The sequence below is a fragment of the Lactuca saligna genome, chromosome 2 (genome assembly GCF_052625555.1).
Source record: "Lactuca saligna cultivar CGN05327 chromosome 2, ASM5262555v1, whole genome shotgun sequence".
Classification (NCBI taxonomy): Eukaryota; Viridiplantae; Streptophyta; class Magnoliopsida; order Asterales; family Asteraceae; genus Lactuca; species Lactuca saligna.
In genome coordinates this window covers 66,369,603-66,381,318 of record NC_136418.1, presented here as the reverse complement: position 1 = coordinate 66,381,318, position 11,716 = coordinate 66,369,603, and the positions used below count along the sequence as shown (strand labels likewise).

The 11,716-nt window shown below is 36.0% G+C and overlaps 1 protein-coding gene across 2 annotated transcripts; it reads left to right on the top strand.

The window, feature by feature from the left end:
- Positions 1-6,581: 6,581 nt before the first annotated feature.
- On the top strand, positions 6,582-11,447 carry LOC145031054 (hydroxymethylglutaryl-CoA lyase, mitochondrial-like). Of its 2 annotated transcripts, none has more exons than XM_078979511.1 (10): positions 6,582-6,970; positions 7,169-7,289; positions 7,819-8,011; positions 8,148-8,295; positions 8,530-8,709; positions 8,960-9,040; positions 9,141-9,304; positions 9,584-9,720; positions 9,803-9,918; positions 11,085-11,447. In XM_078979511.1, the coding sequence occupies exons 3-10, from the start codon at positions 7,845-7,847 to the stop codon at positions 11,313-11,315; spliced, it is 1,224 nt and encodes a 407-aa protein (XP_078835637.1). In that variant the 5' UTR covers positions 6,582-6,970; positions 7,169-7,289; positions 7,819-7,844; the 3' UTR covers positions 11,316-11,447. The 2 variants fall into 2 exon arrangements, with proteins under 2 accessions (XP_078835637.1, XP_078835638.1); XM_078979512.1 differs by having other exon boundaries at positions 7,154-7,289.
- Positions 11,448-11,716: the final 269 nt, after the last annotated feature.

Genomic DNA, 11,716 nt, shown 5'->3' with positions numbered 1-11,716 from the left:
CTGATAATGTGTATGATCACACCGGCGCCTTCCCACGGTCCTCGCTAGTACCTGAAACACATAACACAACAACTTTAAGCATAAATACTTAGTGAGTTCCCCAAAATACAACTTATGCACATATGCCTTTCCAGGCCCTGACCTTCCGGTCCATGTGTCTCAGGGGACTTCCGTCCCGACTAGGTAAACCTTCCGGACCTACCCACGTCAACCTACGGTCCACATCACAACGCCTTCCGGCCCATAACATATTCGCCTTCCGGCTCATAACATAATGCCTTCCAGCCCATATCAAGCATATCATACATGGCACATATAACGATTAACTTATCACACATAATACATATATCTCATAACATATCCGACCTTCCGGTCACACAGTCAAACCCTTCCGGGTACAGTATAGTGAGAAAACTCACCTCGTGGAAAGTCTAAGATCTCGCGTCCTCGCTATCACTGAATCCCAACGACGACTCTACCTCGCCTAAACATAAAAATATCATTTAATACATAAAGACTTCCACCAGTAAAACTTTACACCTTATCATCATTCCTCAGAGGGTAAAAGACCATTTTACCCTTCCTTGACCTAAAGTCCTCATGTTGACCAAAACCCTAAAAGTCAACAAAAGTCAACCCTGAGAGTACGCAGGGCGTACTGCTAGATGTACGCGGGGCGTACATCGCCAATCCCCTGGATCGAGGTCTCCACCCAGTACGCTGCGCGCACTGGAAGTTACGCCCAACGTAACCATCAGAATCAACCACTCTTCATTTCTGATCTTAATCGGTTAAGCCATTACTCCAACTTCTAGATCCGACTCTTTTAGTGTGTCTAAACCCATAAAGTTGAGACCTTTAAGCCTTGGCTTGGCTGTAAAGGCTCCAACATCACATAACAACATTCTATTCAAACTCAAGGACCTAGATCTCATGCATGGTGCAATATCCACGTCCAAGATGTCATTTTTATGAGTCTACAACTCCAATAGATCAGAAATATGAAATATCTAAGCTTATGGAGGCCATTTGCACAAAAAGTCTCCACCTTTGGGACTTAAACCCTAGAAAATGATACCTTAAGCATATAACATGAACCAAGTGACAAGATCCGAACTTTTTACCTGCTAATGAAGCTTTAACCCTATCAAAGCTCAGATCTACACTTGAGCACCACTTCTAGCCTCTCCAATAAGCTCTTCTTCTCCTTTGCAACCTTGGAATGACACCACCAAGCTTAGAATACACACACAAAGGCTTAAGAACGAAGGCACACACTATTTAGGGTTTCACTCTGAGGAATGGTGGCTGAGAAGTCCAGCCACACATTCCTTTTTATATCCCTCCAAAGAGATTAGGGTTTTTAGATATGGGCAAGTTACGCCATGCGTAAACTTGGGTACGCCCAAGCGTACCTAAGGGGGAACGCGTCCAAATGAGGCGCGCGAGTACGCGCGGCGTACGCCTTGTACGCCCAGCGTACTCGCCTAGCATGAAACCCTAAATTAACAATATAACCCAAAATAGAAGAATACATGGATTCAGGCTGTTACATTTAGAACCAAAATCTGAAGTTTGGTAATTTTTATTAACTGTTTATTATTTTTCATAATTTTATGGTTATTTGAGAAACTAAAGTGGTGAAAAATAGTTAGACAAATCAAAAATTCAAGAAAATTTATCTTGAGGTCTTTGACTTCAATTAAAACTAAAATGCAAATTTTGGGAAATTTTAGAACTAAATTGATTTAATTTTGAATATTTAATCATTGGAACACCTCTAAAATGTTAAATATTAACATTTCAATAATGGAAATTTTCCGCTTAAATTGTTATATAACAATTGATACTTTGAAACTTAATTTCCACAGAAAAATATTTATAATTTATCAATATTCAATTGTGACTCAGTATTGGCATAATTCTATTGTAGTAGTAAGTTTACTAGTGTTACATTTCGATTAGAGACTCACTATTGAATACCAATATTGTAGGAATCGGTAGTGGTACATGTGGAACATAGTCAAGGCACCATTTGCATCATCTCAATGTATTGCGAGTATTCACCAATCCCCTATTTTCGATTTTTAAATGTTTTGGGGTGGAAAAGCATGTCCTAAACTATTTATATCGTTGTATTTATTTAACTCGTATAAACTTGGTTGCTATATTTAGCATATTGTGAGTATTCACCAATCCCCTATTTTCGATTTTTAAATGTTTTGGGGTGGAAAATCATGTCCTAAACTATTTATATCCGTTGTATTTATTTAACTCATATAATCTTGGTTGCTATATTTAGCATATTGTGAGTATTCACCAATCCCCTATTTTCGATTTTTAAATGTTTTGGGGTGGAAAAGCATGTCCTAAACTATTTATATCCGTTGTATTTATTTAACTCGTATAAACTTGGTTGTTATATTTAGCATATTGTGAGTATTCACGCACTCCCCTATTTTCAGTTTTTATGTTTTGGGGTGGAAAAGCATGTCCAGAAAAACTATTATTTGCATGTTGTATTTAAATTGATTTGTATCAAACATGATTGCTATTGTATTGTTATGTCTCTCTATGTATGTCTATGCAATAAGGAACATGAGAACTTATTATACTAAGGCTCTTCCCTTATCTCTAACCATTAACTCTTTGAGCCAATGGTCATTATGGATAGCACTATTAGAAATTGACAACTTCTCACTCGCCCTATTGCTGGAGTGCATGATACCATATTCATCTATGGAACGATAAGCATAGATCTCGATAGGGCTTCAGTCATAGGTTTGGTTGAGACTTATTGTTTGTTCATACTCATACAAACTCGTTTCTCGTTATAGCAATAAACTTGTATTCATTAATAGCAATCAACTTTGTTTCTCATTAAAGCAATGTACTTGAAATTACGAAAAGCTTTATTTCAAGCTCGATTTTATAAACTTGTGAACTCACCAACTATTTTTATAGTTGACGCTCGTTTTACATGCTTTTTCAGGAATCATCGAGTAAGTGGCACTTAGGGACACTTCACTTTTAGGAGCATTCGCATGTGTTGTATTTCAATTTACATTGTAATTTCTTTTAAAAGTTGTTCAAACCCATTGTAAAATTGTAATGCTTTTTAATACTATGGTTGGTGTTGTCTTTTAACTTTTGCTATGAAACCCTTTGTACTGCCACGCCCTGTGTTTCCGCTTTAGCGGGGTGTGACAGATTAAGTTAGTAGTAACGTGCGACACCATTAAGGATCGTTCGAAAACTGTAGTTATAAACTAGTGATTTTCTAATGCGTGGGTATAACAACTCACAACCCAAATTAATCCAGCGCCACCCGAGAAATCAAAATCATTCGTCGTGACAGTATACCAATTAAGAAATCACTGTATTTTATGTATTGGGGAAAACATCGGGTTTTCCTGGGAAATTCAACATTTTCAATTGTTTGATTAATACTAAAGTTCAACATTTATACATGTTTTAAAAAAATCAACAAGCATATATTTACGGATCTTCACACTTTTTATAAACAATGATCTTTTCAGAAAATATCGGATATTCTAGGTTTTACAAACTACACAAAATGATTTTATCACAACATTGCTTATGAACTCACAAGCATTTCATATGTTGATGTTTTTCAAAATTAACTTGTATTCTCAGGTAACAGGTAAACCGAAGAATACGTATCAAGTAATGTTAGGGTGTTTTGCGTATGATATCTATCAGACAATTATGTTATGAATTTGTAATGTTTAAAACAAAGTACTGGATGTAAACAATATCAATTGTACTATTTTAATGCATGGTGATGATTTATGTTATGATTCATATATATTCATTGTGATGGTATTCAATTTAAGTCACAAGAGCCCTCAGACGTTTTCGCCGTCCGGTTCGGGGGTGTGACAATTAATTAGCAATAGAGTTATCGATGATACCACTCCTGCTTCAACGAGTGGGTTGATTGGTTTCACTAACCCACTTCATCATCTTTCTCTACTTTCTCTTTCTCATTTTCTTTTGTACCATGTGTCTTAAAACTTGTACCTTGGTTGTTTTGTATTTTTTTAATTGAGTAAGTGGATTAAAAAAGATAGGATTTCCGTGTGTTATGGGTTTGGAAAGATGAAGAAAAAGAAAAGACAAAAAGTTATGTGAAAGTGAGTTCGGTAGGTCTGGAGGTAACGACTCCCTCTTATCCCCCTTAGGGAGGAGGGAGTCGTTCCCATTGAACCCACTGAACCTACTGTCACATCAGCTTTTCTCTTTGATTTTTCATCTTTCCAAATCCACAACACACGAAAATCCTATCTTTCTCAACCCACTCAACCCACTTAATTAAAAAAATATATACAAAATAATCAAGGTAAAATCTTAATTAGCAATAGAGTTACTGCCGGTACCACTCCCTCTTCGACGAGTTGTTTAATTTGTTTCACGAACTCACTTCATTCTCTCTCTTATTTTCTTTTGTATCATATGTTTTAAGACTTGTACCTTAGTTGTTTAGTTTTTTTTTAATTGAATGGGTTGAAAAAGATAAGGTTGCGTTTAGTTACGGAAAAACAATTTTCATTTTCCGTTTTTTGTTTTCCCTTTTCGATTTTCGTTTTCCGTTTTCATTTTTCATTGAAAAATTTAGAAAACGCGTTTAGTTAAACTTATTCATTTTTCATTTTCAGTTTTAGAAAATTTGAAAACGTATTTAGATGTGTATTTTTCTATCGGTTTTCATTTTTAAAAAACGGTAGCGGTGGTAAGGAGTGGGTGGTGGTGGTGACGGTAGCGGGTCGGCGGCGGTAGTGGTGATGACAGGCGATGGTGGTGGTGGCGGCAATTGTGTCAGTGGTGGTGATGGTGGCGGTAGCGGTGGTGGTGGTGGTGGTGATGGTAGATCGATGATTGTCGTGGTGGTGGGGGTGTGAGTGTGTGTTTGTGGGGATAGGTGTAGGTTTGTGTGTGTATGGGTGTGTGTCTGTAAGGGTGGGAGTGGGGGTAGGTGTGGGTTTGTGTGTGGATGTGTGTGTGGGTGGGTATGTATGTGTGTATGTGTGGGTTGGTGTGTGTGTGTGTGTATGGGTGGGTATGTATGTGCATGTATGTTTGTGGGTTGGTGTGTGTGTGTATGGGGGTGGGTATGTATGTGTGTGTGTTTGTGGGTGTGTGTGGATGGGTATGTATGTGTATGTGTGTGTGTGTGTGTGGGGGGGGGGGGGGGGTGGTGATGGTGTGTGTGTGTGTGTACGGGTAGGTGTGTGTGTGTGTTTGTAGGTGGGTGTGTGTGTGGGTGGGTATGTATGTGTATGTATGAGTTGGTGTGTGTGTGTGCGGGTAGGGGTGTGTGTGTGTGGGGGGGGGGGGGGGTGGGTATGTATGTGTGTGTGTTTGTAGGTGGGTGTGTGTGTATGTGTGTGGGTTGGTGTGTGTGTGCGGGTGGGTGTGTGGGTGGGTATGTATGTGTGTGTTTGTGGGTGGGTATGTATGTGTATGTGTGTGGGTTTGTGTGTGTGTGTGCACGGGTCGATGTATCCGTGTGTGTGTGTGGGTATGTATGTATGTGGGTGGGTGTGTTTGTGGGTGGGTGTGTGTGGGTGAATATGTATGTGTGTGTGTGGGTTGGTGTGTATGTGTGTAAGTGGGTATGTATGTATGTGTGGGTTGGGGTGTGTGTGTGTGTGTGTAAGTGGGTATGTATGTATGTGTGTGTGTGTGTTTGTGGGTTGGTGTGTGTGTGTGTGGGGGGTGGGTGGGTATGTATGTGTGTGTGTGTGAGGGTGGGTGCGGGTAGGTAGAGGTGGATGGGGTGGAGTGGGTGTGTGTTTATAGAAAAAATTTGAAATTAGAAAAATATGGAAAACAATGATTATCAGTTTTCCAAAAATTTTCAACTTCTTTGTAATTTTAGAAAAATGGAAAATTTTCATTTTCCGTGAAAAATTTAGAAAAATAGACGAACTAAATGCGTTTTGAAAATTCTCATTTTTCTTGGAAAATTTTTCCGGAAAACGGCCCATTTTTCCGCAACTAAACGCACCCTAAGATTTTCGTATGTTGTGGGTTTGAAAAGATGAAGAAAAATCAAAGTGAAAAGCTATGTCGCGTTGGGTTGATTGGGAAGACTCCCTCTCCCTTACGCCTTGTTCCCGAGTTCTACTTAAGGAGAGAAATGGGAGGATACGGAGGGAAAGTGAGGGGTGTCGAAGGAAAATCGTGTTCCCGAGTTTCATTAATGGAAGGAAAGTGAGGGGAGGGGAAGGATTTTGGAGTCAAAATTTCCTTCCAAATTTTCCTCCCAAATTGGGCGGATTTGGGAAGAAAGTGAGGGAAAGGTAAATTTTATGTTTTATTTTATTTTTCCTCCTAATTCGGGAACACAAAAACTTAAAATTTTCCTTTTATTTCCTTTCGTTTCCTTCAAACTCGGCAACACGAAATAATGAATATTTTCCTTTCACCTCTTTTTTTCCGTCATAATTTTCCAAAAAAAAAAAAAAAAAAAAAAAAAAAAAAAAAAAAAAAAAGTCGGGAACAAGGCGTAATAGATCGACCTTTTATAAAATGTTCAATGGTGTCTAAAAGAGGTGCATCAAACTTGAAAACGGAATATCCCGTTTTTTACGGGTCGGTCAAGGATCTCTCATCCAGACACATGTGAATCACTAGTCAACCCCTTCTACTTTATTAAACTCCGGCGACGAGTCGCAGCCCTGGCCCGGTCAATACCCTACCGGGGAATTCTCTGCAAGGCTTTGCTAGCTGATTCATGGAAGAAATAATCAATTCATCGTCAAAACTTACTTCAACATGCATCTATATTTCAGCAACTTCCGTAAATGCGAAGAACCGGAAATCAAATCCCCAGTCAAAGGGGTTTTTGTCTTCATTTATGATAGTCTAGCCGGTGAGAATGATGGGAGGAGAGAGAGGAATTGAATATGAATCTAAGCTTTGAATTCACACTACCATACGTTAGGTACGATGCACACAATTTCAACTACTTTGTCTGTAATTTTAATTTATTTGACAACTGCATCACCACATGTATGGTAGTAGGCAGCTGTACGCAGTCTGTGCCTTACGTTTTCTCCTTTTTACACTTTTCCTTGTATAATATATATAGGAGCTATGTTTAATACTGTTTCTTTTGGACTTTGAGCATCTATCATTGTAGATGCCCTTATAGGACCGATAATTTCTAGAAGATCATTCCTCATTCCGCGTTCATTTATATCAATTTTCCGATCAAGGTTTGCTGTATTCTGCTTCCATCCACGAGCTTCTATTGGTTTCAGGTGCGTTTGTTTCCATTTCTTTTTGTTACATACGAATTTTCATCGTTTCTCTCAAAACAAGAGAAATATTGAAATGAAACTGCTATTTTTAGGGATTGGGGAATTCAGAAATTGCTTTTAGTTTAGATGAGTAAGCCAGTTCATGAGTCCTTAAAAATAGAGGATTCTTAGGAAGAATTATATTTTGAGCATCACAAATTTAGGAATTTGGATTTCATTTTTCGTCAGCAGTGTAAATTCTTCAATAATTTAGCATCGTATTTGCAGCATTTTTTTTTCTGGTTCCTTAAGAAGATTCTGATAGAATCCTAATTACCCGTTTATTGGAAATTTACTATCCAGTTCATGTGTATTTATTGGGAACGAAAGTAAATAATTCTCATTTTAGTCCTAAAACCACATCACCAAATGGACATTTTAGGGCTATTTTTGTCCCTCTTTTTTGAATAGGACAAAATTTAGTTCATGTCCCACCTTCTTCCAGATTTTCTTTTTTGTCATGGTTACTTAAAAAGCACCTGTACAACAGGGTTGAAATATCGTACTGTTTCTACAATGTCGAGTTTGGAGGAGCCTCTTGGTATGGACAAATTGCCAAGCCTAAGCACCATTGATCTTTTCCATAGACTCTCATCCAACGGTTGTAGCACAAGTGGAGGGGACACTGGAATGGGAAATTACTGGATTGAGGGAAATACTTCCACCTCCTCAAATAGTGATGAGTATGTGTCTTTTTCTAACTCTTTCCTTTTTGTATCACATCTATGTTTTTGTAATTGTTGCATACATGAAACTGAAAAACAGCGTGTTTGATCTTAAGAGAAAGTTTACTACTTTACTTATTGTAAGTATTCTCAGGGATGATTTTGAGTATGAAAAAGGAGCATTCTTTTTGAGACATAAAGCAAGAGATATGTCTCAAAGCCAAGGGAGGAACCATGTAGGATATGAACATTTACCATACTTTCAGCATAATGATGTAGGCCTACACTACATAACAAATCAGGTGAAAACCAATAAGCATAAGCTTCTAAGGTCAAATGTAGTTATTTATCTTCAAAATTCAATAAATTCTTCAAATTTGAATGGAATTGCGATAACCCATCTTGCTCTTTAGCTAATCTTTAAATAAAAGTTTGTTGGTGTTACATTTTATATAAGCGATCTATACCAATTTTAACTTTTTAAAGGTACTTGACCTCAAATGTGATTAATATATTCAACTTATTTTTTTTTAAAGATTTTCAAAGGCATACCAAAGTATGTGAAGATAGTGGAAGTTGGTGCAAGGGATGGATTACAAAATGAAAAGAATATTGTTCCTACATCTGTTAAAATACAACTAATTCAAAGACTTATTTCTACTGGATTATCCGTTGTTGAAGCCACAAGCTTCGTTTCCCCAAAATGGGTCCCTCAGGTATCTTTTCTCACACTAGCATTTATGCCGGACAAGCTTTCTAAAACTATTTTTAATGACGGAACATGGGGAGGGCATTTACGTCTTTTGCACAGACGAGAGATATGCGTTCCGCCTTTTTGTGTGAGGCAAAGTCACAAAACGTTGCAATTTTTGTCCAATTGACGATCTTGTATAACGTATCATTATTTTTTTTTTTTTATCTATTTCTTGTGCCTTTTAATTTCAATCTTACATGTTTTTGATGAAGCTGGCAGATGCAAAGGATGTTATTGAAGCATTTAAAAGCTTTGATTCTGTGAGATTGCCTGCATTGGTTCCTAATATGAAAGTGAGTAATATACTAATATTCCTCCAAAACTAGAGAATAATTAATTGTGTTTGCACTTTGCATACATAAACTCATAAACATTTATTTTTGTTTCAACTAGGGTTTTGAAGCTGCCATTGCAGCTGGAGCAAAGGAAATAGCTGTTTTTACATCAGCATCCGAGTCATTCTCAAAGTCAAACATTAATTGCACTATTCAAGAAAGTCTTGCTCGTTATCGTGCTGTTGTATCTGCTGCCACAAAGCTCTCTATTCCTGTTCGTGGGTATGCTCTTAATTCCTTATGGTATGTGTTAAATCGTTAATGAGGATGAGAAGGGCATTTACGTCTTTTGTACCATACAAAAAATAGGAGTTTTTGTCCTATTAAAAAATGTCGTGGTCTCGGTACTAATACATGTCAAACGCAGTACAACCTGTTTTTTCCTCTGTCCTACATAACAAAAACTTTCCTATTTATTTAAAATTGAAAAGAGAAGTTGTACTATTTATTTATTTATTTACATAAAAAGTTTATTGTTTAATGTTATTTCTTGTAATGCAGATATGTGTCGTGTGTGATTGGATGCCCGGTTGATGGAATGACGCCTCCATCAAAAGTTGCATACGTGGCAAAAGAACTTCATGACATGGGTTGTTATGAAATATCACTTGGGGATACTATTGGCATTGGGACACCAGGTAAATTATCTCAATCATATTTATTTTCATAATTTAATTATTTTTTTTATTAATTTATAATTGATGTATATTTTTTGTGTAGGCACGGTTATTACAATGCTTGGAGCAGTGATGGCAGTTGTTCCTGTTGAAAAGCTTGCGGTTCATTTTCATGACACTTATGGCCAATCTCTTCCAAATATTTTAGTGTCCCTCCAGGTAAAGTTAAAAGTTAAAAACCAAATTAGATTATAGTAAAAGCAAAAAGGTTAAAAATGACTATTTTTAGTCACTCGACTTATTTTTGTCCGCGTTTAGGTAATGAATTTTCAAAAGTCGTCTCATTTTAGTCCCTTTAACTGGAAATAGCCCTTAACCTGCTTATGTGGCCTTTGTGACTTTTTAAATGAAAGGGGTTGCAGTTTGGGTTTATTGGTTTTTGTCTTAAGATGAGATGATTTTGGTTATCAATATAGTGTTATTTTTAACTATATTTGACATTTGTTTACTTTTGATCATTATGATTATTTAATATGTGAACCATTGTTAGTAAGGTAACGAAATTAATTTATAGTTTTATATTATTTTTAACTATTGTTATTGTTAATGAAATTAAAAACTATTTATATGGAAATTTTTTATTATTATAAAAAAATCGTTTTGGATTTTTTTAAGTTAACTGACATGTCAATATAGGTTTTACGTTTAAAATATTTAAACGTTTTGAACTTTAAAAAAATTGAATATGTTTTTTACGTTTATTTGATATTTTGATTTATGTTTTGAACTTAACATTATATTTAAATCAACATTTTAAGTATATTATTCATAATTTATTAAAGTCCCCCATCAATATGATAATATTCCACATTAATAACATATTTATGTTAACAAATTAGATATTTTAAGTTGAAATTCAGAGAGTTTGAATTTTTCAAATCCATATAGTATATAATAATTAATAGATACAATAAACTTATAAAAGAAAATTGAAGTTAGTTTTTTCTAACTTATATGATTATGATTAACAAAAATATAAGTTAAGTTTAACTTTAAACTTTATAAATGTTGGATAGTTTATATGTTAAAATCTTGCAGAATAACCCCTAATTTTATACACAAATCTTCACACTACATATTTGCCTTTTCATATAATGCAATCTATTAGATAGAATTATGAAGGTAACAAATAACAGATGTGAGAAGTGAGAAGACATAATGGACTAATACATTAAGCATGTCTAAACGGGTTAAAGTGAGAAGACATCACTTCACTCATTCAGACACTTCATTCATTCGGTCCAAAAAAAAGAAAAAAGTCTTTATGCATACGACACTTACTCCATACAAACATCATTCATATAAATTGTAATTGTTGTTGACAGATGGGAATAAGCACAATAGATTCATCCATCGCAGGATTAGGAGGGTGCCCATATGCCAAGGGTGCTTCGGGAAATGTGGCTACTGAGGATGTGGTTTACATGCTTGATGGCCTTGGTATCAAAACCAATGTTGATCTACGTAAGCTTTTGCAAACGGGCGAGTTTATCTGTAAACATTTAGGACGCCCATCAGGGTCGAAAGCCGCGCTCGCATTTAGCCATAAGAATTAAAGAATGCAAATGTTCATTAATTGTATACAAACAATTGCATTTTCTCTAATATATATAGGCTACTATATGCTATAGTTAAAATGATTGAGATATCGATGTTAACTATGATATGCGATTAGTATTTGTTGTGTACCTGTATGAGTTGTACGGTTTACCTTTTTATAAAACTAGTGAGATGGTCTCCGCGTTGCAACGAATTAATAATCATATATTTAAGACACCATCTTTTGGAAATAAAACGGCCATTTATGTGATATTTAAGTTAAATAGGGACCATTTCCCTAAGTTTCTGAAATGTGGGGAGCATTTTTGTAATTTTTTGAAAGAGGGATAGTTTTTGTAAATTTGTTATTAGGCATGGACCATTTCTGTAAATTATCTATTAGGCCGTGACTATTTCT